Raw genomic sequence first — 26887 nt, forward strand, 5'->3', positions numbered from 1 at the left:
ATATCTTAAATTTTCTTAGCACCAAAAACAAAATTGTAACAATGCAAGATGATGAACACATTAATTAGCTTAATTGTGGCAATCATTTCATAGTGTATATACATATCAAAACAACTTATATCACATTGTATAATATTAATATACACAATATTTATTTATTTATTTATTTTTGGAGATGGATTTTCACTCTGTTGCCCAGGTTGGAGTGCAGTGGTATGATCTCAGCTCACTGCAACCTCTGCCTCCCAGGTTCAAGCAATTCTTGTGCCTCAGCCTCCCGAGTAGCTGGGACTACAGGCATATGCCACCACCCTTGGCTAATTTTTTGTGTTTTAGTAGAGATGGGGTTTCATCATGTTAGCCAGGCTGGTCTCAAACTCCTGACCTCAAGTGATCCGCCCACCTCAGCCTCCTCAAGTTCTGGGATTACAGGTGTGAACCACCACGCCCAGCCTAATATGTACAATTTGTATTTGTCAGTTATACCTCCATAAAGAGAAAAAAAAAAGTAGCAGAAATAAAAATACAATAACATTTACGTGATTTTATGTATATTATTCAAAATTGGATGGAAGTAATGGAAATGGAAAAAACATAGGCCAACATAAGGTCCCCAGAATGGCAGGCACAAGTTTGGTGGCTGGAGAGGTTGTGGTGGAGGTGTTGCCATATTTTGATCAAGGTTATGAAGCCCCTGGTGTGTGGAAAGCTGCTGAGGTGCTGATGGAAGAGCAAACTCACCTACTAAGAGCTACCTGAGCTGCGTAACAGCCCCGGATTATTCTGCATTTGAAATTCTAGAGAGCATTTAACCCAGAGAAGAATTAGGGGGAGGATAATGAGAAATGAATTTGCAAGACTGGCTGCTCGACAACCAATTGAATTGCTCAGTATGAAATGATATGAGCTTCCAGCCCCTTTCTCCCGTCAAAAAAATGACACTGCTGCATGGTAAGAATGTGTAAACAATTTTATTGCCTAGTTAAAGCAGCGAGCAGTTAGAATTGAGAATCTGAAACTAATGTCATAGCATGGATATAATGCCTAGAAAGTTTACAGTGAAAATCTAGTTTGTATGATTGAACACTCACAGAAAGAACTTCAGAAGGTAAGAAAACATATTCAAGAGTTTAACGGGCAGAGAAAGAACAGGCAACTTGCTGGATCTAAATTGAGAGAAATGGAGTCAAATTGGGTATCCCTGGTCAGTAAGAATTATGAGATTGAACAGACTATTGTTCAACTAGAAAATGAAATCTATGTGGCCGGGTGCGGTGGCTCACGCCTGTAATCCCAGCACTTTGGGAGGTTGAGGCAGGTGGATCACGAGGTCAGGAGTTCAAGACCAGCCTGGCCAACATGGTGAAAGCCCGTCTCTACTAAAAATACAAAAAATTAACCGGGCGAGTGGCGGATGCCTGTAATCCCAGCTACTCGGAAGGCTGAGGCAGAGAATTGCTTGAACCCAGGAGGTGGAGGTTGCAGTGAGCCGAGACTGCGCCACTGCACTCCAGCCTGGGCGACAGAGCGACAGAGCAAGACTCCGTCTCAAAAAAAAAAAAAAGAAAAGAAAATGAAATCTATCAAATTAAGGATCAATATGGAGAAGCAAACAAAACATCCCATGAGACATCTGAAAAGACAATTTTATAGGTCAAAGAAAAGTTTGGCTTTCACAGAAGGGATGTGAACTTTCAATGAACTATGAAGGACAATAGCATCTTCCAGAAACCATTGATATTTAAATGTTTAGAAATCATAGACTGTGTGGGCCGGGTGCAGTGGCTCACGTCTGTAATTCCAGCACTTTGGGAGGCCAAGGCGGGTGGATCACGAGGTCAGGAGATCGAGATCATTCTGGCTAACGAGACCATCTTGGCTAACATGGTGAAACCCCGTCTCTACTAAAAATACAAAAAATTAGTCGGGCGCAGTGGCGGGCGCCTGTAGTCCCAGCTACTCAGGAGGCTGAGGCAGGAGAATGGCGTGAACCCGGGAGGCGGAGCTTGCAGTGAGCCAAGATCGCGCTACTGCACTCCAGCACTCTAGCCTGGGCGACAGAGCGAGACTCCGTCTCAAAAAAAAAAAAAAAAAAAAAAAATTAAAAAAAGAAATCATAGACTGTGTGGATGGTTGTAGTAATTCTATTTGTATATCCTAGGAAAATAAAAATGTCTAGCTTGATGGTTAAAAAAAAGAAAGAAAGAACTAAAATGTAACAGTGGTTGTCTTTGGTTTGTAGTCTATAGGCAACCAATCAATTTGTTCTTTTCAGTATTTTCCAAATTGTATTTAATGTGTATGTATTAACTTATAATTGGAACTATATATACTTTTTATAGTTAAGAAGTTAAATCATAATTTCTAAGTAAGTATTTTGGAAAACACTAATTTATACACATTATGTATTCTTCTTATCTGTTTCACTTAATCGAGAACCTCACCCCTCTACCCTTCCCCTATTTCATCTACTTTAAACCTACCTTAGTCATTTAATGCTTTTAGATTAATGGTGAAATGACACACTGGGGCCCAAGTCTTGATCTGATATTGCAGTTTTCAGAAAATAATGTCAAACCTGTCAATTGATTGAGATTAATCTGAGAGGGGATAGACCAAAAGTGTACCCTGTAGATATGGCTACAGAGTATTCTCAAAAAGTAACTAAGTTTGCTCCAGCACCTAAGAGAATGAGTGAGTCAATTAAACTCTATACTGGACATAACCAAAAACTATTCTTCCAGAACATAACCTGGAAGCTTTATTTAATTAACAATATTTTAAAAATATATATTTTTAAAAATTTAATTTTTGTGGGTACATAGTAGATGTACATGAAATGTTTTGAAACACGCATGCAAGGTGAAATAAACACATCATGGAGAATGGGGTACCCATCCCCTCAAGCACTTATCATTTGTGTTACAAACAATCCAATTACATTCTTTTAGTTATTTTAAAATACACAGTTAAGTTATTACTGACCATAGTCACCCTGTTGTGCTATCGTATAGTAGGTCTTACTCACTCTTCTTATTTATCTATTTTTACCAATTAACCATGCCCACCTAACCCACTCAGCCCCGAGTACCCTTCCCAGCCTCTGGTAACCATTCTTCTACAGTCTATGTCCATGAGTTCAATTGTTTTCATTTTTAGATCCCACAAATAAGTGAGAACATGTGACGTTTGCCTTTTTGTGCCCTGAAAGCTTTATTTTTAATAAAAATAAAATATCGGTTTTACTTTTCCCTTTCAAAAAATTAATACTGTACATGGTCAACGTGGAAAATTAGAAAACAAAACAAAGCTATAATGCAAAATAATTTTTAAAAGTTACCCCAGAAAAGTTTTTTTTTTTTAATCTTTTGGATACACTTTTAAAATATAGATTCCAAAGTTGTCTTCTTAACCAACTGAATCAAAATATCCAGGGTGGAACCCAGAAATCTGCATTTGTAAACCAATATGCCAGGTGAACTGGTGGTTCTATGTAGAGAAGACCCTCATTAAAATGTAGTCCACCTTGTGCAAAGCACCTACGGAGTGTATTACTAAAGATAAATTGATTGCATAATGTACACCCAGGTGCTCAATGAGTTATCTTGCTGTATAAGGTAATTTAGCTTTATATTCCCTTCTTGCTTACTGTCACTTGGACTTTTTACCTTCTTTTTGGATACTTTGGCCTAATACACCTATGGAAGCCATCTAAATAAAAAATGGAGACACAGCTGATATAGGATTATATGATGATTATTACTATTATGTTTTTTGGGAAATTGAGGCTTAGGAGGTGAGGTAACTTGCCTGAAGTCACACAAAGTGATTGGGACCATATTGAAACTAATTCTACTAATTCTGTTCTAAGTATATAAATACTGAAGTTTTAACGGTGGTTTCTCTATAGAAATAAAATAATTATGCTCTTAGGATTTGTTAACCTTAAATCATTGTATTACTTTTAGAAAAAATGAACAGCTTTGGTGGTGGAAGTTGTAGCTACTGACTGCACAGACTGCCCACAAAAACCAACCATAAAAGAGAAAACTCTCAGAAATGCTCGATCTTTGCTTAGCATCCAATGGGATTTGTGGTTACCCCATATGCATTGATATTTATCTGATAATCAGATATTGTGCCTGGGTTGACCTCCCTGTTTCCAGGACTTATTTATTGGATTCATTATCAGTAGCTTCAGCAGGGAACACCAAGGCAGTGATTGTTAAGCCTGAGGAAGTATTTATGGGTTTTTAAAATTATTATTAGCTGACACCTGGAATTAAACTATCTTAAAAAAGACCAGCAGGACACTCCAATTAATAGCAGATTCGAAATAAAATAGTAAAAATGCAAAATGATGACCAAAATTCTGAAAGTAGTCATTAGTCTGAAATTGAAGAATGCTGATCTTTAAAGTAAATTTTCATCATTATTCATGAGCTCTCTACACTTGAGATTTTGTGAATTTCTATGAAGTTTGGACTGTCTTGTTCCCAGGATAGAAATAGATCAAAGTGGGAGCTCACCCCATGAGGACAGTTTCGGAGTCAGGGAGTATTTAGTTCTAGATCAAGAGGTTGGAAGTGAAGTGTTGTCTTTTGGATAGGTAGAACCCAAATCAGAAAGAGTCAAAATAGTATAATTAGCACCAGGCAGGGAGAAGGCATAGGATAATTAAAGAAGGAATACAGAGGAGGAAGACCTTTGAGACAGAAAGAGGACTAGATGCAAAACATAAGGTGTAACAGAATGTTCATTTTTTGCTGGGCCCCACTGCTACCCATCTTAAAAAATAATAATAACAAAACGATAACAAAGAAAAACCCTATTCTTCAAATTTCCCTTGTAGCTAGGTAGGGCCACGAGCAAGTAGAAATGATATACGATTCTTACATTTCTTTTTTTTTTTCCTAAGACGGAGTCTCTCTCTGCACTCAGGCCGGAGTGCAGTGGCATGGTCTCAGCTCACCACAACCTCTGCTTCCTGGGTTCAAGCAATTCTCCTGCCTCAGCCTCCTGAGTAGCTAGGATTACAGGCATCCACCACCATATCTGGCTAATTTTTGTATTCCATGTGGACCAGTCTGGTCTTGAACTCCTGACCTCATGATCTGCCTGCCTCAGCCTCCCAAAGTTCTGGGATTATAGGCGTGAGCCACCGCGCCCGGCCAATTCTTACGTCTCTTTAAGAGGAAGAAGGCCCACCCTTCTTTGTTTCTCCATCCTGCTGTCTAGATGATGACAGGATTCCTGGAGTTCCAGCATCTGTCCTGGAACATAAGGATTAAAGCCACCTGTCCTGGAACATAAGGATGTGGACTAGAGAGAAGGGGCCTGGGCCTCTGATAATCTGATAACTTGCCATAACCATCTATCTCAAGACTTCTTTTACATGAGAAATAAATTCTGCATTGTGTAAGTCTCTACTGCATTGGATTTTTCTGTTATGTGTAGCCAAACTAATCTTGAATAATGTATTTCCAGAGCTGATATTCTCTGTGGTGGTGGCAGCTACCTGTTTACAAAACCCTTATCAACTCCTAATGTATTATTTTTCTTTATTGCCTGTTTCTTCCCACTAGACTTTTTAAGGGCAGGGACTTTTCTTGGCTTTTTGTATCCCCATCCCCTTGAACAGTGCTCACCATATAGTAGGGGTTCAGTAAATATTTTCTAAATGAATGAATGGTGCCTGGAATTGCAAACTGCAGTTTGCACTGCAAGGAGCGGGCACTGCTGATTCAAGAGTCACATTAGGAAGTATAACTTTTGCACCCATTAGTGTATAATGAAACACTGAATTCATACTGTCTCATACTTCTATGCCTTTGCATGAACTGTTGATATTGCCAAGAATGTCTTTTCCCCCTTGCCCACCAGACACACTACTACTTATTTCTAAAGTTTTCCCTTAATCATCGCCTTCTCCAGGAGACTGTCCCCCAGGCACCAGAAGTAGAGCTGATCTTTCTTTATTCAACTCTATATCCAATTCTTAATTGAATTATAGCACTTAGCACGCTGCATTACAACTAATTGTTTGTAGGTCTGCCTCTTAGACTGGATTCTGGGACCTGAAGGGTAAAGTATATGACTTACTTAACTCTGTGTTCTTAGGACCTAGCCTAATGCCTGGTTAATGGTCATACTCAGTGTATGTCTGCCAAGTTCTTAGTAAGACCACAGATCTGAGGATGTGATTTGAATCTGCTAGTGGGAAATAAAAACTGTAAAGACACTTTTGGATTACATGTTTAGTGGGAAACAAAACCTCAAGCTGCGTTGCACCAAGAGAAGGACAACCTGGATTCTGGTCCCAATCCTGGAGCTTCCTACTCAGCAACCATAGCCTCTTTGAACATCTGACCCCTCATCTATAAACTGGAACATAAAGACCTCACAGGACTGTTGTGAAGCTCAAGTCAACAACTGTGGACAAAAGCTCTTTTTGTAAACCATACTATTAGGCAAGAACAAACTTAAAACTGTCCAAGTGGAGTGTTTGTCATTTTTAAGACAACAATAATTCCCATAAAATTCTCCTCCCAGTTCTCTAGGCACATAGATAAATATGCAGTAGTTTTGGTCTGCTCTCTATTCTTATATCTTGAAAGAGCCTCTGTGAAGCTGGAGCAGCTTTCAAATTTTGAGGCCCCTTATCTTGAATCAGTCTTCTTCCCTTTGACATAGCTTGTCATAGGGATTCATATGTATTTAGGATTAATATTTACAATAAGGCCTTTCCCTACCCTTTGAAAATTCTACGCCAAACAGCAGCCAAAATCTGAGGCCTTTTCGTGCTTGAAACTTGGGCTAAATGGCTCCAGCATGTGGAAGACTCCTCCTCTCAGCCTCTCAAAATTGGGCCCCTTCAGAGTATGATAAGAAACATAGCCGGCCGCAGTGGTTCATGGCTGTAATCCCAGAACTTTGGGAGGCCAAGACGGGCAGATCACTTGAGGTCAGGAGTTCGAGACCAGCCTGCCCAACGTGGCTAAATCCCTTCTCCACTAAAAATATGAAAAATAGCCAGGCATGGTGGCGGGCGCCTGTAACCCCAGCTACTTGGGAGGCTGAGGCAGCAGAATCACTTGAACTCAGGAGGCGGAGGTTGCAGTGAGCCAAGATTGAGCCACTGTACTCCAGCCTGGGCGACAGACCAAGACTCCATCTCAAAAATAAATAAATAAATAAATAAATAAAAAGAAAAAGAAAAAGAAAGAAAGAAAGAAACAGCATCACACTCATTTTGTTTTGCTCTGATCCTTTGAGTCTTACTTTGATTTGCTCTAGTAGGCTAAAGAATTTAACAAGTCAGCCAATGGATTCTGAGTTCTGAGGGGCAGTCATGATTTAGTGGGAAGGGTGTATAAACAGACAGGGGAAGATTGCAATGAAGAGGTGCTTTCTTTTTTCTTTTTTTTCTTTTTTCTTTTTTTTTGAGATGGAGTCTTGTCCTGTCACCAGGCTGGAGTGCAGTGGCATGATCTCGACTCACTGCAACCTCTGCCTCCAGGTTTCAGGTGATTCCCCTGCCTCAGCCTCCCAAGTACCTGGGGCTACAGGCATGCACCACCATGCCCGGCTAATTTTTAATATTTTAGTAGAGATGGGGTTTCACCATGTTGGCCAGGATGGTCTCAATCTCCTGACCTCGTGATCTGCCCACCTCGGCCCCCCAAAGTGCTGGGATTACAGGCGTGAGCCACCACGCCCGGCCAGAAGGGGTGCTTTCTAATTGCTACCCTTAGCACTCAGGGATGTTTTCTTGGACCTCACCCAGAGCTATACGTAGGATCAAATGGAAATATGGGATCATTAACTCAGCCCTGGAATGCAGTCTAGCAGCACTGATGAAGCAGTTGCCACAGTCTGATTCCTCTGGGCTGGCTGCACACAGAGTCTGTGTTGTTGTTGGGAGATCATCAGCACTTTGCAAGTTTCTCCAGTGCTCCTACAGCTTCTGTTCTCACGATGGTTGTGGCTACCTTTTCCCATTTCCCTTATGGGGCCTATACTATTTCAAGTTTGCCTTCTGGACTGGGAAGTCTTCCCTTCCAGCTCACAGGTGGCCCCATCAACACTGGAATAGCTATGGCCTTCAATTTTTCAGACTTCTACCTCTGCTCCATCCAGATTACTACTACCACACATACCACATTCAATCTTACTTCCTCATTTCTTTCCTACACTAATGCCCCCACCTGGAATGCTCTTCTCTTGTTAATCTTAAATCATGCTTTCATACCCAGTTCTCAAGTGACATCTCACTTTAGTTCAACTTTTCTCAAACTCCTACTATCTATTATGAAGTAGGCATTGCATTAGATTATGGGGCCACAAGGTCAATGATACACAAACATGGTTTCTGACCTCACAGAATTCACATTCTTGGAGAGAAGAAAGACAAGAAAACAAATGGAATACAATGTGATCAGAGAAATCACCTAGTGGTATGGGAAATAGAGATGCCTGGGAGAATTTAGGGCAATTTATATATTTTCTATGAAAACTTCCTTGAACTATTCAATATACCCATGTGTATTTCCCAGGAACTCTTAATATGTTTGAAGTCACTTAGCTTAGTTCATGTTATTTTTGTGTCTCAACCAGATTTCAGGCCCTTGTGTTTAAGAACCATGTTCTTTTGTATCCCACCCATTGTAAGTGACATTTCATAATACTTATCTGGCTTAATAGTTGGTTGCTTGCTTTGGGGTAGAATGGAGTTGGAGAAAAAGCTTTGGTTGGGGAACCAGGAAACACTGGGTTCTAATTTTAGTAATGGCATTTGCTAGTGGTAGACTTTGGCAAGACTATTAGCCTAAGTCTCAGTTCTTCTTAAAATGGAGATAAGAACATTTTTTTCACAAGTTGTTATGATTTAATTAGATAATTTAAGTAAAGTGCCTTGTTTTAAAGTAAAATTCTCTTTCTTCCTCCTCTATTTTCTGAGAGGACTGTTCTTTGTGTCTCTCCACAGCTAAAGTGGCCATATTTTTACAAATGAAAAATCTGGACACTAGCTTTGAAAAACTTTTTTCCAGTTTGTGAATTTATTCATATAGAAAGTCTTACAAAAACATAAAAATTAAACCTCATCTAGAGCTTGCTTCTTGAGGACAAGGATCATGTCTCTTTTGTTCAACATTGTAACAGTGCTTATCTCATAATAGGTATTCAACAAAAATCCAAGGATAGAACGAATACATTGATAATAGTAAATTTATATAAAAAGGATTATAAGAATTCACTAAAATCGGTTTCAAATATCAGAATAGGTCAGGCATGATGGCTCATGCCTGTAATTCCAGCACTTTGGGAGGCCGAGGTGGGTGGATCTCTTAAAACCAGGAGTTCGGGACCAGCCTGGCCAACATGGTGAAACCCCGTCTCTACTAAAAATACAAAAATTAACCAGGTGTGTTGATGCACGCCTGTAATCCCAGCTACTTGGGAGGCTGAGGCAAGAGAATTGCTTGAACCAGGGATGAGGAGGTTGAGGTGAGCAGAGATTATACCACTGCACTCCAGCCTGGGCAACAGAGCAAGACTCTGTCTCAAAAAGAAATAAAATAAAATACAATAAAATATCAGAATATTTGAAATTTAGACTGTCTCAAAATATCCAAATCAAAACTGTATACTCTTGGCTTCAATATGACTGCCTGTGGCACGAACCCACTGGCTTAGAGGAGCTTGATTGAGGACGATTGGCAGTAAGATTCCACACTGAAGGCAGTTGCCCCTGACAGGGAAGCGGGGCAGCTGCAAGCAGGATAGGTGGAGAAATGGTAGTTTCACACAGTGAAGTCTAAAAATGCCTCAAAATATTGATTTTAGAGAGGAACAGGAAGAGGGACACATATCTAGCCAACTCTTCCTGAAAAATAAAAACTGAGGCTTTGACTCATTGGCAGGGGACAGGTAGCACCACATTTCTCCAATATTTTCTGTTTTTTTGAAATACTTTTATACACATTCTGTCATTTGATCTCTACAATAACTGTGTAGACTAGGTAATTCAGTTCAATAACATTTGAGCATTTTCTAGGTCCTAGTTACTGTCCTTAGTACTATGGGACATGAATACGAATGTCATTGTTCTTTTGCTATAATAATAATTACCATGTATTGGGCTCTAACTACTTGCCAGGCACTATACTAAGTTTCATTATTTGTTTTTAAAATATATCATCACATTTATTCCTCAAATAATCTATGATATTGCTTTTTGTTTGTTTGTTTTGCTTGTTTTAGACATAAAGAAACTCATGCTTAGAGATATTAATAACTTGCCAAGGTCACATAGTTAAGAAGTCATATTAACACATAAATAAAAAGTAAGACATGGAACTCTAACCTGGGTTTCCGTGACTTCAAAGCCCTTGTTCTCTCAACAGGTTACCAAAAGATGATAGTAGTAATTTGGCTAACAGTTGATCAACGCTAGAAATGTGTCTCGAATCCCATATGAAATAAAATAGAATATACGTTTAAATAATAAAAATGTTGTAGTCCTTGCAAAATAGGCATTTCTTACACCAACTTTTTTTTTTTTTTTTTTTTGACACAAGATCTTGCTCTGTTGCCCAGGTTGGAGTGCAGGGGCATAATCATGGCTCACTGCAGCCTTGACCTCACTGCAGGCTCAAGCAATCCTCCCGCCTCAGCCTCTCGAGTAGCTGGGACCACAGGTGCACACCACTACACCTGGCTAATTTTTTTATTTTTTGTAGATACAAGGTCTCACTATATTGCCCACACAAGTCTCGAACTCCTGTACTCAAGCGATCCTCTCGCCTTGGCCTCCCAAAGTGTTGGGATTACAGGCGTAAGTCACTGTGTCCAGCCTCTTACACCAACTTTTGTGGACAGCCATTTGGCATTACATATCAAAATTTAAAATGCTTAACCCTTGAACTAGCAATTCTACCTTTGTAATTATTGAGTGACTCTAAATAGGCAAATATAGCGTTTTAGGCTGGGTTCTTCCTGAAACAGTCGCTGAGACAAGGCAATGAGTATAAGTAGTTTATTTGGACAGTGACCCCAGAATCACTGGTGAAGGAGTAGGGAAATGAGAAAGTGAAAGGAAGGAAGACCATACACAATGCAAGGTTACTAATGTGGGAAAGTGAGGCTCAATCCCACTCAAAGAGACTATATAAAATTTGTCTCAGGCCGGGCGCGGTGGCTCATGCCTGTAATCCCAGCAATTTGGGAGGCTGAGGCGGGTGGATCACCTGAGGTCAGGAGTTTAAGACCAGCCGGACCAACATGGTGAAACCCTGTCTCTACTAAAAATACAAAAAATTAGCCGGGTGTGGTGGCGGGTGCCTGTTATCCCAGCTACTCAGGAAGCTGAGGCAGGAGAATCACTTGAACCCAGGAGGTGGAGGTTGTAGTGAGCCGAGATCGCGCCATTGCACTCCAGCCTGGGCGACAAGAGGAAAACTCTGTCTAAAAAAAAAAAATTGCCTCAGCGGTGCCTTACCCAAGGAAGTTGGGATATTTACAAATTCCTATCCATCATTGGATGGTGGGCTGCTGGGGAGAGGGGGTTGTTAATGCCTTATACCCACCTGTGGACCAAGCTCTCTCCTACCACTGAGAAAGCCTAAGGCATAGTCACAGGTGGTCGAAGTAAAGATTTCACTATGTTTAAGGAAACAATGAGTGCCAAGGGACTATCAGTGGGGCACCCACAGTATCTGTTGTAGTAGATTAATGTACAAAGGTGTTAGTTGGGTCATTGTTTGTAACAGCAAAATACTATAAACAACTGAAATATATTTTACTTCAGAAGGGAGGGGTTAAGGTTGCCTAAACAACCTACGACAAAGAGAAGTGATTTCTTTTAAGTTTATTCAAAAACTTAAACCCAGGGGTCCCTCACTAAGTCTGGAGTATCAGGAAAATCCTCTTTGGGAAAGTGACAATAATCAAGTATATGCTTTGGGGAGGGAATGCTGGAGGGAAACAGTCCAAGGAGAGGAAATGGCATTGCTAAAGCCCTAGCGAAAAAGAGGCTAATGTGGCTGGAATAGAGAAAGAAACAAGGAAGACTGGCTTCCTGAGATTTAAGGGATAGGCAAGGGCCAGCGTAAGTGGTACCTTGTGGGATTTGGGACTTGATACTGGGGACAATGAGAAGCTATAGAGGGGTTTAAGTTTTTGCAGCACTACATCAGGGTAGTGTGGGATAAAAATTAAAAAAAAATTTTTTAAAAAGTTTTTGCCACAGATTTTTAGAATGATGGCTCTGGCTGCAGAATAAAGAAATAGGAACCCACAGTACACTACATAGCCTCCAAGTTCTTTGATGGTTTCAAGTGAAGAATATCAGGTTGTCAGGAATGTATCCGAAGCTTGGATTATTTAACATGCTGATTATTGTTGTATTTAAACAAAAAAATTGATATATTCTTTTCAAATAATAAGAGATACCTTTAACTTTTATTACCTAATATGACTCAACAAAGGATTTTGTTAATGAGAATTTTTAAACTGTTCTAGAATTTTTTTTTTTTTTTTTTTTTTGAGGTGAAATCTTGCTTGCTCTGTCACCCAGGATGGAGTGCAATGGCACGGTCTTGGCTCACTACAACCTCCACCTCCCAGGTTCAAGTGATTCTGCTGCCTCAGTCTCCCAAGTAGCGGGGATTACAAGCGTGCACCACCATGCCTGGCTAATTTTTGCATTTTTAGTAGAGACAGGGTTTTGCCATTTTGGCCTGGCTGGTCTCGAACTCCTGACCTCAAGTGATCCCCTTGCCTCAGCCTCCCAAAGTGCTGAGATTACAGACATGAGCCACCGCACCTGGCCCTAGAATTGTTTTTATACATAGGAAAGACTTTTCATGAGTTTTAAAAAATTAATATTCCATATATAAAGATGACAACTGAAGGACTTTGAATTAAAATAAAGCTAATTATTCTATTTATATACTGTAAAATATTTAAATTTACCTTATTAATGTTCAGTCAACTCAATTTGAATAAATAAATCTTTATCAAACAATTAAACCTATTTTCAACTCAATTGAGTTTCTCTAAACACTTAAATTGCATTTATAAATTCAATACATTTTCTTTTCTTTTTCTTTTTCTTTTTCTTTTGAGACGGAGTCTCACTCTGTCCCCCAGGCTGGAGTGTAGGGGTGCGATCTCGGCTCACTGCAAGCTCTGCCTCCTGGGTTCATGCCATTCTCCTGCCTCAGCCTCCCGAGTATCTGGACCACAGGCGCCCACCACCACACCCAGCTAATTCTGTTTTTGTATTTTTAGTAGAGACGGGGTTTCACCGTGTTAGCCAGGATGGTCTCGATCTCCTGACCTCGTGATCTGCCTGCCTCGGCCTCCCAAAGTCACAGGCGTGAGCCACTGCGCCCAGCCCATTTTATTTGCTTTTTAAGCACTTTAAATAGTTGGCCTCATAAGCAAAACCTTTCTAAGTTCTTAAGTTCTTTTAAATATTGGAATACTACTTATAAACAGTAAAATTATTTTATAAGCCTAAAATCAATTACTCAATTACATATTTTTAATTGTGAATTGGAAGGTCAAGTGTCAGATTATCTAAAATGCAAAGTTATCTAAAATTATAAATAGTACTTTTTAAGAAGACATGCCTAAATTAATATAATACTCAATTTATTTAAACACCACCTATCTCAAATACAACAAGAGTCTCTGAAAGTATCATTGGAGATACAGATTATCTGAGGTATGGTGTCACAATTCTGATTCAGAGGTAGCAAGTTCTTAGAGTCTTTGGTTGTTGAGGCCTTTGATTTGTAACAGGAGGAGTAAAAACATTTCATGGATAGTACAAATAAGACCATGGAAACCTGCAAACAGAATCTTTCTTTGATTACAAATGAAGTGAATAAATAGAAACATATGAAAATCCTGGCTCCTCTGTGATCACAGAGCAGCTGATTTTTTCTGGGTTAATCTACAAACATAAAAACTATTTAAAAAATAAATGCATGTATTTGCTTCATTGTTATAGAAATACCTCTTAAATGTTCTAGATAGTGAAGATGTAAAGGTCAGTAGTCCAAAACAGACTTTTGGTAAAAGGTAAAATATGCACCAAGAGAAAGAAAAGGAAGCAAATTCTCTGAGCAAAGGATTCACTACAGAGCTAGAATGTTAACGTGCTGCTGATGAGATCAAGGTGTTTATCAAGTCTCTATCAGTTATGTCAAACTATCTCACTTATGTAATCAAGGTGACTAGGATGTAATGGCCAGAAGTTTACTGAATTACATTTTTAACTTTAGATTTTTTTATTTTATTTCTGAGATTTCCATTTGGTTCTTTTTTCTTGCTTTAGAGATTCATTTCTCTGTTGAAATTGTTTCTCTTTCTATTCATTCATTTATATCTTCTCAAATTCCTTGAATACATTTATAGTAGTTTATTAATGTCCTTGTACACTAATCCATCTGGGTCATTTGCTTTTATTGACCTTTCTTTCTCCTTTGATTTTTAGCACATTGCCTGTGTCATCTTAAATTTTTTAATTTTTAATTTCTGCCTGCAAGATATTGTTTAAAAAAACATAGACTCAATGTGTGCCTGTAGTCCCAACTACTTGGAAGGCTGAGGCAGGAAGATCACTTGAGACCAGGAGTTGGAGACCAGCCTGAGCAACATAGCGAGAGAACCTGTCTCAAAACAAAACAAAACAAAACATGCCACTAGCCAACCAAATTATGCACTGAAGTATATAATTTAACACCCTCCTACCGCCGACCCAGGACATGCCTTTTTTTTCTGTCAAGAATCTAAGGAGCTGATCACTTTGATTAAATCAATAGTTGAACTGGTCAGGGATGGGCTGCATCTTTAATTAGTTCCATCTCATCTTTGGTTTCAAATGTCTCGAGGGAAATACAGATTTTATGTATAATAGAGGGTTTCAATTTTATGCTCTGTCACACGCTGAGCCAAAATCCTGCTGCTGGATCTTCCCGTCTTCCAGGATGACTCAGTGTGTGGGGGCAACAGCACCTTGAGCTGACATACTCAACAAGGTTGAAAGGCTGAAGAGTCAGCCTGGGTAACAGAGCAAAGTGGCAGCTTACCCTGGCCACAAACCCCTACTGCTGTCACTTTCTTGTTCCCTTCTCCTCCAATAAGGACTTTAAATGCCAAATACATACAGATGATCCTATATGGTTTTGATTTACTTCGTTGTCTCTCTATTTACGAATCCAAGGAAACTGGGGTTACCAGCTCAGCAGAATGAAGTTGTTTATGGACCAGAGATTTTGTGTCTTGGGCTGCATATACCCAGAGCCATTGTTCTTGAGCCATTAAGGACCACTCGTAGCTCTTTTAAAATGATGTGATAGATTGAATTATTATTCCAATGCTTCATGACCTTCCTGTATTAGCATTCTCCGTCTATATCCTTACCACATAACTCTTTAGTGTCTTTCACATGACTAAGCAGAGGATACCTCTCCTCCTCCCAACTAATGATGTGCTTGGCCTTGTAACTTGTTTTGGTCAATGAGATGTGGGCCAAAGTGACAACTGTGCCAGTTCCAGGGCAACATATCAAGGGGCATCTTACGTTTCTGCTTACTTTCTTAGACTCCAGTGACCCTTCGTGAGAAGAGCATGTCTGAGGTAGCCACTGGTCCAAGGAGAATGAGGAAATATGTAGAGTAGCCTTGAACCTAATCAGCAGTCTGAAGTCAAGACCAGTGGATTCCAGCCAAGCATAGCAAAGCCACAGCCAATCTATAGAACTATGAGAGGGGAAATAAATATTTGTGGCTATAAGCTATTGAGAGTTTAAACTTGATTGATAGGCAGCAAAAACTTTCAAATCAATGGTTCTTATTAAACATTTTGCTTTTGTTTTGTTTTTTTTTTTTTTTTTGTTTGTTTGTTTTTTTGAGACGGAGTGTCACTCTCTTCCATGCTGGAGTGCAGTGGTGCAATCTCGGCTCACTGCAACCTCCACCTCCCAGGTTCAAGCCATTCTCCTGCCTCAGCCTCCGGAATAGCTGGGATTACAGGTGCCTGCTACCACGCCTGGCTAATTTTTGTATTTTTAGTAGAGATGGGGTTTCACCATGTTGGCCAGGATGGTCATGAACTCCTGATCTCAAGTGATCTGCCTGCCTTGGCATCTCAAAGTCCTAGGATTACAGGCATGAACAACTGCACCAGCCCTTATAAAACATTTTTTAAAAGTTTATGCTGATCTGGCTCTATTGGATTGACTAGATAGCTCATATTTACTGCCTAATTGACTTGGACATTATTTTTAGAGCCATATTTGGCTATCTCCACAATTATTATGATCATTCTAATAAAAGATTTAAAATAACTGCAATAATCAGGATGTTTGGATTTTGTATATTTAATTCTAAGGCAGTTTAATAAGTATGCATTCACGATAAAAGTTTCCCTCAATTGTTTTACATTTTTCCTATTGTTAAAAAGGCTTTTCAAATAATGGTTTTATCTCAGAATCAAAAGGCATTATATTAACTGAACATCTACCAGGCATGTGGAAAGCATAAATATATACATATACAATCTCTTTATTTAAAAACAAATTATTTTTAAGATTTGTTAATACTTTCACAAGGCAGAAAGTTGTTTTTTGTTTGTTTTTCATTTTGTTTTCGTTTGTTTTTTTTTTTACCTCAACCTCTGCCTGCAGGGTTCAAGCGATTCTCCTGCCTCAGGCTCCTGAGTAGCTGGGACTACAGGCGTGTGCCACCCCACCTGGCTAATTTTTGCTTTTTTTTTTTTAGTAGAGACAGGCTTTCACCATAGTGGTCAGGCCGGTCTTGAACTCCTGACCTCAGGTGATCCGCTGGCCTCTTCCTCCCAAAGTGCTGGGATTACAGGCATGAGCCACTGTGCCCAGCCTCTTAAGGTAAAAAGTTTAAAACACTAAAAAGAGAATTAACTGAAAAGATTTCTTCTTGCCCTGTTTTCTGGTTGCCTGGTCCACAGGCAATTATTGTTACCAGCTTTTTTTAATATTCTTCCAGTGATATTAAAAGTACATACAAATACACATTTATATGTATATATTCTTTTTCCTTGAATTTTTTTTTTTTTAGTTAATGCAGTGCTAGAATATCATATAAACAGTTCTGTATCTTGTCTTTTTTTTTTTCACTTATGTTTTCAATGAATTTTTTTTTTAATGGTTGCCTTGTGGTATGGTTGAAATGAAATATATCTTAAAGATTGCTCTACAGTAGCACAGTTTCTTCATTCTTTTATTTTATTTCCCCGTATTTGAGTAAATCTGTCTTTAGTGGGATTGCTGGGTCAAATATACAATGGTAAAGTCTCACAATAGAGTATGTCATCTCATTCCGTCTTTATAACAACATTACGAGGTGAGAGTTGTCATTATTTTCTTTTTAAATATGGGAAAACAGGAGCTTACAGAAGTTAAATAACTTTCGTAGAGTCATGAGGCTAAGAAGCTGCTGCAGAGACAATCAATCATTTCATCAGACTTCATGCTTTAAACCACTATTCTGATTATGGTTTCTCCATGCAATAATCCATGTATACATCCCTTTGGTTTAACTCACTTGTCTGATAACAGGCTCTATGCTTGTCTTGGCTTAAGTTATTTCCTGGCACAGGACAGTTCTGTAGAAAGCAGATGAACCAGGCCTCTCAAGCAAAAACCAGTAGCAGAAAATCACTTCTGCGATGAGAATGAGCTCTTTTATTTTGACTCACAGAAACCAACACCAATTTGGGAAATGAATTCTACTTTTTTCTCCTTTTTTAAACTTTTTTTTTTTTTTCCATAGAGATGGGGTCTTCCTGCCCAGCCAGGAAATGAATTTTAGAATATAATGCAGTTATAACTAATTCACATAATTTTTAGTCCTGGCAAGGTGGCTCACGCCTGTAATCCCAGCACTTTGGGAGGCCGAGGTGCGAGGATCACTTCAGGTTAGGAGTTTGAGACCAGCCTGGCCAACATGGTGGAAACCCGTCTCTACTAAAAATACAAAAATTAGCTGGGTGTGGTAGCACGCGCCTGTAGTCCCAGCTACTTGGTAGCCTGAGGCAGGAGAATCGCTTGAACCTGGGAGGCCGAAGTTGGCAGTGAGCCCATATCACGCCGCTGTACTCTAGCCTGGGCGACAGAGCAAGACTCTGTCTCAAAAGAAACAAAAACAACTAATTCACATAAGTTTTAGAATAAACTTTATAATCAAACCCATATGTCAAAATAACATATTTGACAAAAAAAAAGAAGAAGCAACAACAAAAAATAGACATTCAAACCATGGCAGCGTGTAAAATAAACAATCTTACAAGCCCCACCAAATATATGATATACAGTACATTTGCTTTTTCCCCATGACACTTCCACTCTGTCACCCTTCATTAAGCAACATTATATTTTACTTAGGCACACAAAGCAGACAACTCTTTTTTTTTTTTTTTTGAGACGAGTCGTGTTCTGTTGCCCAGGCTGGAGTGCTGGAGTGCAGGTGGCGTGATCTCAGCTCACTGCAACCTCTGCCTCTTAAGTTCGGGTTCAAGTGATTCTCCTGCCTCAGCCTCCAAGTAGCTGGAATTACAGGCGTTCACCACCGCGCCCGGCTAATTTTTTTTTTTATTTTTAGTAGAGACGGGGTTTTGATATGTTGGCAAATAATATTTACCTGTTATATATTATATATTTGCCTGACCTCAAGTGATCTGCCTGCCTAGGCCTCCCAAGGTGCTGGGATTACAGGCGTGAGTCACGGTGCCCCACCCTGGTTTAATTTCTTATCTCACCCAGTTGACTATGAGCTCCTTGAAAGCATGGGCCACACTGAATGAACAAATAAAAGAACGAACAGAAGCAACTTTTTTCCCAAGAGTATCTTTTATTCTCTTTCTTTCTCTCAATACGTGTAAACAAATACACACACACACACACACACACACACATTATATTCCAGAGAATACTATACATTTTATAAATAAAATTTGTTATGAAATAATATTTTTGGAAGTTTTCTATTAGCTTAGACTTTTTATTCTCTATTTCTAGAGAGAGACCCCAGATGATAATATATAATAATGCACATTATTATGTATATAATTAGTTATGAGTTCATGTTTTGGAGGTTAGTATTCATTTGTTGCTTCGTCTTTTGCTTTTTTCATCTATATCTGGAAGGAGATGCCAATAGTTAAGATAAATATATGGGAGCAAAACTTAAAATTAAGAACTATTGTTCACTAAATCATATTTTTCTGCAAACGAGTGAAAAGATTGCTGGCAAAATATATTTTCTAAGTCTTAAAATGATGAACTGGTTTTTGGAATTTGGTTATCACGCATTTGAATTGTGAGCCAGGGTCCTTTCCTGATAATCACTATCTCTAAACTCCATAATACCAAGTTCAACCTCCACTCTAAGTTCTCAACTAATGTTGCATTTGTCTGTTCATACTTTTGGAGGATAACAATGGACAAGCAAGGTGAAATTGAAATCAGGGCCTGGATCAGTCAACAAATATTCATTGAATATCCACTACATGCCAATTTTAGAGCCTGGTTTAGAGCCAACATTAGAATGGCTTGATTCTTGCCGTAGCTATCTTTCTAAGCCACAGACTTTAAAAACTAATGCTTTGAATTATACAGCATCTCGACTGTTCTTTAAAGCAAGTCCATGCACATGAAAGGATGAATGTGACACCTTGAGTTTAAAATGCAAGTTAGTGGGGGCACTGTGGCTCATTCCTGTAATCCCAGTGCTTTGGGAGGCTGAAGCAGGTGGATCACCTGAGGTCAGGAGTTCTTCGAGACCAACATGGCCAACATGGTGAAACCCAGTCTCTACTAAAAATACAAAAATTAGCTGGGAGTGATGGTGGGCACCTGTAATCCCTGCTACTCAGGAGGCTGAGGCAGGAGAATTGCTTGAACCCAGAAGGCGGAGGTTGCAGTGAGTCGAAATTGTGCTACTGCACTCCAGCCTGGGTGACAGAGCAAGAATCCGTCTCAAAAAAAAAAATAAATAAAATATAAATAAACAAATAAATGCAAGTAATTAATATTAAATAGATACATATGCACACGTGTATTATGTTTTTGTAAAAATAAAAAAAAAAAGATTTACACTTCCCAGTCAGAAAGGTGGTGAAATTAAAGAAACAAAAAAAAGCTGTACATATTGTGTTTATGTGTATGTTCATTGAAAAAGGCATGGAAGAATAGATATTAAACTGTGAGCAGTGGTTACCTTATGGCCAAGGGCAGAGAGAGGGAATTTTCATTTTTAATTTGTGTACTTGTATTTGAATTCTTTAAAATAAGCATGCATTACTTTTGTAGTTATAAAACACGTAAATAATAATGTTGCAGGGAGCAGTGGCTCACTCCTGTAATCCCAACACTTTGGGAGGCCAAAGTGGGAGGATTGCTTCAGCCCAGGAGTTCAAGACCAGCCTGGACAATATGCCAAAACCCCATCTTCTATCAAAAATACAAAAAACTAGCCAGGTGTAGTGGTGCAGGCCTGTGGTCCCAGCTACTCAGGAGGCTGAGGTGGGAGGATCCCTTGAGCTCCGGAGGCGGAGGTTGCGGTGACCTGAGATCGCACCACTGTACTCTCCAGCCTGGGTGACAGTGAGACCCTGTCTCCAAAAATAAAAAAAGTTTATATAAGTAGACTACATATTTCTAGCAAGAATGAATAAATGTATATGCATATATAATATATAACAGGTAGATATTATTGCTGCATATTATCTACACACACTGGGTTTACACATAAAAGGGGGAAATTCTACCTGCTGACAGTGCTCAATAACTATTTGATTTTAAAGGGATTGGCTCTCAATTTTTATTTCCTTTTTTTTTTTTTTTTTGAGACGCAGTCTGGCTCTGTTGCCCAGGCTGGAGGGCAGTAGCACGATCTCAGCTCAGTGCAACCTCTGGGGCCCAAGTGATCCTCCCACCTCAGCCTCCCAGAGTGCTGGGATTACAGGCATGAGCCACGGCGCCCAGTCTATAAATTTTAAAGGAGTTGCTGGGATTACAGGCATACACCACCACACCCAGCTAATTTTTTGTATTTTTGGTAGAAGACGAGGTTTTGCCATGTTGGCCAGGCTGGTCTTGAACTCCTGAGCTCAAGCGATCCACCCTCCTGGGCCTCCCAAAGTGCTGGGATTACAGGCATGAGCCATGGCACCTGGCCTATGTCCTTTCTACTTTCGTGTTTAGTATCCACATTTCTGTCTTTCTAATGATATAAAAAATTTACATGAGAAGAGTTATTGATTAGATAGAACAGAGGTTTCTAAAATTTAAATTAAATTAAAAATTTAATTAACTTTTTGGTAATTATTACCACTCCCAGGCTGAGAGATTTTTTTAAAGGAGGAAGTAACTCCTCTTGTAAATACTCTGTGAACCAAGGGAAGGGTATAGTTATTTTCCTCAAAAACAATGGAAATGCTTCATATTCTGCAGAAACACAATAATTAGTGTATTTGATTATTGAAAATAGTTCTGGGATACCACTGGTTCCTGGACAAATGTAGTACTTTTTCACATTACTACATGAGATTATGATTGAGGTATACATTTCATGAAGGTATGGCTAAGGGGCTATCTTGTTCACCACTGCACCTAGTAGAGATAGGAAATAACGGGCTTAATGTTGGTGGAAAGTAAATTCGTTGCATATTCTGATGAAAGAACTGGCAGTGGAAATCTGAGAGAAGTTTTGTGCACTTATTTGTATTTAAAATTCTAGTTATCTAGTTTGTGCCCTGTCCTGAGTATTTAAAGAAAAAATATGCTTGTTACAGTACAGCACATGATTCGAATAAGATTGCTAGTCACTTGAGTTTTCCATGTCATTTGTGGGGACATAGGTTTGTTGATTGATGTGCTAAGATATATTAATTGTTTACTCTGTATATAGTCTGTGAGGGATACAATAAAAGCCAAATCAGAGCTTTGGAGCCTTTTTTTTTTTTTTTAAGAAGTTCACTTTGCTGTTAAAAGAAAGTTAAAAACTGTAAAACGCAGACATTTCTATAATGAAATTCACCTTTAAAATGAAAAGAAAATGAACAGAGGACTATTTCACCCTGGTCATTTCCCTCCAGAAAATAAAACCTTTGGACGTTATTAGTTGAAACTTTCTAGTATATCTAAATAGCACCACTAACAATAGTGTGAAATTATTGAGATTATAAATACTTATTCAACAATACTTCTTAGCTTCAAATGAGGGAAGACTAGTTTTCCTCCCCAGGTTTTACTTTTCATTCATGTGTGATATCATGCTAAGAAAAAAATGGAAAATACATGTCAAAACTTAACCTTTGCAGCACACTTTATGCAGTTCATTACCTTTCAATTATACAACAATAAAGATGCTAAAAAACTCAAAGAAACAAAAAGAAGAAATGAAAATGTTACTTTATATGGGACAAGTAAAGAGTAGTTTGTTTGTTTATTTTTTGAGAGAGAGTTTCACTCTGTCGCCCAGGCTGGAGTGCGGTGGCGCGATCTCGGCTCACTGCAACCTCTGCCTCCCGGATTCAAGTGATCGTGCCTTAGCCTCCCAAGTAGCTGGAATTACAGGCGGCCGCCACCATGCCCGGCTAAGTTTATTTTTTAAGAGCAATTTCTTCTGGGAAGCAACAAATTATCTCTCAAATGCCTAGTAGCCTACATAAGGCAATGGAAAAGCAATTTTAGGTAATTGACACTTTTTTTTTTGAGACGGACTCTCGCTGTCACCAGCCTGGAGTACAGTGGCGTGATCTCGGCTCACTGCAACCTCCACCTCCCGGGTTCAAGCGGTTCTCCTGCCTCTGCCTCCCTAGTAGCTGGGACTACTATAGGCGCACGCCACCACGCCCAGCTAATTTTTGTATTTTTAGTAGAGACCGGGTTTCACCATTTTGGCCAGGATGGTCTCGATCTCTTGATCTCGTGATCCGCCCGCCTCGGCCTCCCAAAGTGCTGGGATTACAGGCGTGAGCCACCGCGCCCAGCCCGTAATTGATACATTTTAAAAGCTTATATTTAGGTCAATATCGCTACTCAATGAAAAAATTACGTTTGGTTTGTGTTATGTCGCAGCTCCACGGTGAACTTTTTGAAAGCTTTGTGTTCTGCGAGCATCATTTCCAACCTGGGAAGAGAGCCCCACAAGTTTAAAACAAAAGTGCATGCGCGAGTGTGTTTTCCTACGTGCCCCCATTAGTGTAGGCTAAGGAGGCTCTTTCACAGTGGAGATATTAGGGTCCAGCTGGGTGTGGCTGTTGTGAAAACCTCTTCCTAGAGCTCAGAGTGGGCTCCTTAAAGAGCTCCTCCAAATCCCCAAGGAAAAAGCCTTTCACACTTAACCTCTAAATAAAAGGCATTTTCCTGGGGATTCAAGTCAGGCAAGCTCGCCTAGGTATTTTTGTGGGTGTGGGAAGCGGCGTGCTGGAATAAACACTCCAGCAGTGCTTTCCGAAGTTCCGGGTAAATTCGGCACCTCCCTCCTACTTCCCAGTTCCCAGAGGAGCAGCTGCACCCGCCCTGGCTCTACAGAGCACCTCAGACGCTAAGGGAGACGGGATGCGACGGCAGAAAGCCTCCGCTCCCTCCAGCCCCCACCGTCGGTAGCAGCTACGGGGCAGGCGGGAGGAAAGATGATTGACAGGCCTGCTCAGTGGCTGGGAAGCTAGAGGGAGGGACGAAGAGGGGACGGCTGAGCCTTCTTCTTAAAGTGGTTGGGTTGGGCCGCGCGAACTGCCTTCCCAGGCCTATTGGCTTCCCTGAATGGGTTGTTATGGTAACAAATGACCGCACAGTCCCTTATGAATCGGCCAATGAGAAGGGCCGTCTTTTCCAGTGCACCTCCGAGCAGTAGATGTTGCGAAAGTCCGGGTAGAGGCCGGAGAAGAAGGCGGTGCCAGGACGTCCTGCGGAAGGGCCAGGGGCGGGGCTCGTGTCGTTGCCGGGCCAGCCAATCACGCCTGGTTTTATCAGCGGCCCCGCCCTTTTACCGCACATTTCCCCTCCCCTAGTTCATTTCGCACGACGCAGCGGTTGGGAACACAGACATTTTCGGAGCTGGAGCCGCCACTGCCGCCGCCATTTTGTGTCTGTGGAGAAAGAAGCTTCTGTGGCGGCTGGAAGTGGACGGAGATCACCCGCGAGACGGCGGCGTTTTATACCCGAGGTTCCCCCTGTGTCGTCCCCCATCCCCCCTCCGCGGTCAGCATGTGGTGAAGCCGGAGCCGCGAGAGAGCCGGGGAGAGGAAGAGGAGTCGGAAGGGAGGCGGGGTATCCAGAGCGGCTTCAGCTTCAGCTGCGGCGGACCTCGGAGGGGGGCCGCGGCGCAATGTCAGAGCAGACGCCGGCCGAGGCCGGTGCTGCGGGGGCCCGGGAGGACGCCTGTCGGGATTATCAGTCATCGCTCGAAGACCTGACCTTCAATAGCAAGCCGCACATCAATATGCTGACCATTCTAGCCGAGGAGAACCTGCCCTTCGCCAAGGAGATCGTCTCTCTCATCGAGGCCCAAACCGCCAAGGTTTTTATACACCCCGCAGCCTCCTATTACTTCTAATACTCCCTGATTTTAGTGTCAGCCTCATCCCAGGTCTCGCTTCCATCCCAAGGGGGACAGTGTTCCTTCTCTCCAACCCCCCACCCCCCTCCAACTTAGGCTCGGTCTTTGGCCCAGGCTTCGAGCATGGGCCTCTGAGGGGGAGGGAGTGGGGAGGATAAAGGGTGGAGTCCCACTTCCGCTTTCCAACTCCCTTTTTAGGCCACCGCATTGTATATCCCGACACACACGCTTTGAATAGAGCCCTTTCGGGTGGGGGAGACTTAAAGGCAGTTTGTGGTTTGGGGAAGTAAGAGTTAACATAAGCCATTTTAATCCCCTGGGAAGTGGGAGAGAGGGTCTCCCATTTTCCCCCAGCACCCTTTTTGGTAATTGTGTTCTGTGGGTTGGAAGAAGGTGAAGGGGGACCTGGGAGCGAGCTGTTGGTGGGTGGGAATAGGGATTTGGCCCCGAGTGGAGCAGCCGCCTGTTAGGAGCCCAACATGGCGCCTGAAAAGCACATGATGCGAAAGGGAAGAGAGGAGAATCCATTCCCTGCCAGCCAGGCAGCTGCTCACTCCCGTCAGCCCCATTTTGGGGTGGGGGCGGCTAGATATAACTTTTATTCTCCTATTGGAGGGTCTGTCTAATTGGTCCCAAAATAGGGGCAAGTGGGGTTGAGGGTGGGGTTTGGGTGGGGGGAGGAGATCTTATCCAACCTGTAGGTGGAGAACTGGCCCAGAGGGTAACAAGTACTTGCAGTTTCTCTGAAAAGTTCAGTCCCTCCTCCTCTTCCTTTTCTCTTTTTCTCCCTTCCCTGATAGCGAAGGAGTGTTTTTCTTTACCCCTTGATAGAAGTGGTCCTCTGCCACCTTATATTTCCCTGTAGTCCTCCTCTTCTGTGGATTCATATGGGAGCGATATGTCATTTAAGTAAAGTTACTGTTAAACTTAGTTATAATGAGTTTTAACAGCGTCCCAGTGCTACATTTTATTTTTCAAGCTTGTACTCACGGTTTAGTTTTTTCTAGTTGTTAGTGATTGCAATTATCAGGATGAGCCTCCTTTTAGCAGAGTGAACCCCTTTTTAAAGGCCACTTTAACAACAACCACCAATATATTGTTGAGAGACGGTTTCTGTCTAGTGTAAAACTGAGTGGTCTGACTCTAATAAATGGTTTTGAAATGTGTGACTGGTATTATAAAATTTGTGAATAAAACATATAAAATATGTATTTGTCTTTTTTATTTACCTTTGTAAGGTGTAGAATCTGTTTCCAAGACTTATTTTTATCTACGTGGTTGTGTGTTTTAAACAAAAGTCTTTAAGTGACTTGGGTTCATTCTTCTTTAGGTTCCATCCACTCTTTTGGGTAAACCTCTTCACAAGATACACGGTTTCAGGTGGTCCTTTCATAATTTAAAGAGGACGAAAAGGAAGGGTTTTTTTCCTTTTTCCTTTTAAGGGCCTCAACAAGTTTATCATGCTCAGTGTGACAGCTAAGATACAAGTTTTCGTTCACTTTTTTCCTGTGAAAGTGTATGTAAAACAGCTTTTTTTTTAAGTATGAGATTTAAAAAGGAAGCATTCCTCATACTCAACATGCTGTTTATTGATACCACAAACATCTTGGACATGAAAACTTAGTTTTTGCCTTGTTGAAGGCTTAACTTGACATTAAATGCCTTAAAGCACTTGTGTTTTTAAGGCAAAAACATTGATTTTTAAAATCTAATTACCTCGTATCTTGGGATTTAATATTCCTCAGCGCCTAATATTTAGCAGCTCAGGTTGTCACTCAAGGAACAGTTTCCTTTCTGGTTTTTAATGGATCCGGAAGACCTTCGAGAACCGAAAACTAAATGCTGAATATAGTAACCACATAAAACTTGTGTTTGTATATCGCTACACAGTGATGAAAATAGATGGGCTATTTGCTGGTAAAAGACAGCTGAAATTTTGGGGGCACACGTTTCCTGGTTATTTTTGTAAAGCCAGATTGAGGAAAAGATGTAAAAGTCACTTTGGGGGAACTATCTTAATCTGGGTTGGGATCGAGGGTGAGGGGAGGGATTTCCGTTATTTGGTAGCAAACTGGCCTGGTTTTGTGTTTTGGAGGTGAATGTTTGTGTCCTTATTCTTTAGCTTCTCTGCGTTACTAAACTTAAAGGATTCACACGTAATTTGACTCCTCCCAGGAGAGAGCAGTAGCGAAAAATAATACATATAAGGACTTCACTTGTACAATAAAAAATTAGCCTACTTAACAGACTGGTGTTTAAGAGAGCCTGTTTAT

At 40.6% G+C, this 26887-nt stretch overlaps 1 protein-coding gene and 1 pseudogene across 4 annotated transcripts in view; both read left to right on the forward strand.

The window, feature by feature from the left end:
- The first annotated feature begins 618 nt into the window (after window positions 1-618).
- Window positions 619-24271, forward strand: LOC129008700 (pre-mRNA-splicing factor SPF27-like; annotated as a pseudogene).
- PCF11 (PCF11 cleavage and polyadenylation factor subunit) overlaps window positions 23573-26887 on the forward strand; it is a 29351-nt gene continuing 26036 nt past the window's right edge. For 2 of the 4 annotated variants that reach the window (XM_054441648.2, XM_054441649.2), the window contains exon 1: window positions 23573-24575. In XM_054441648.2, coding sequence (XP_054297623.1) covers window positions 24384-24575 — 192 coding nt within the window. In that variant the 5' untranslated portion in view covers window positions 23573-24383. The remainder of the gene's footprint in view (window positions 24576-26887) is intronic. The other 2 variants (XM_054441646.2, XM_054441647.2) reach the window with 2 other exon arrangements.

This window comes from Pongo pygmaeus, chromosome 9 (genome assembly GCF_028885625.2).
Source record: "Pongo pygmaeus isolate AG05252 chromosome 9, NHGRI_mPonPyg2-v2.0_pri, whole genome shotgun sequence".
In the NCBI taxonomy this organism is placed as follows: domain Eukaryota; kingdom Metazoa; phylum Chordata; class Mammalia; order Primates; family Hominidae; genus Pongo; species Pongo pygmaeus.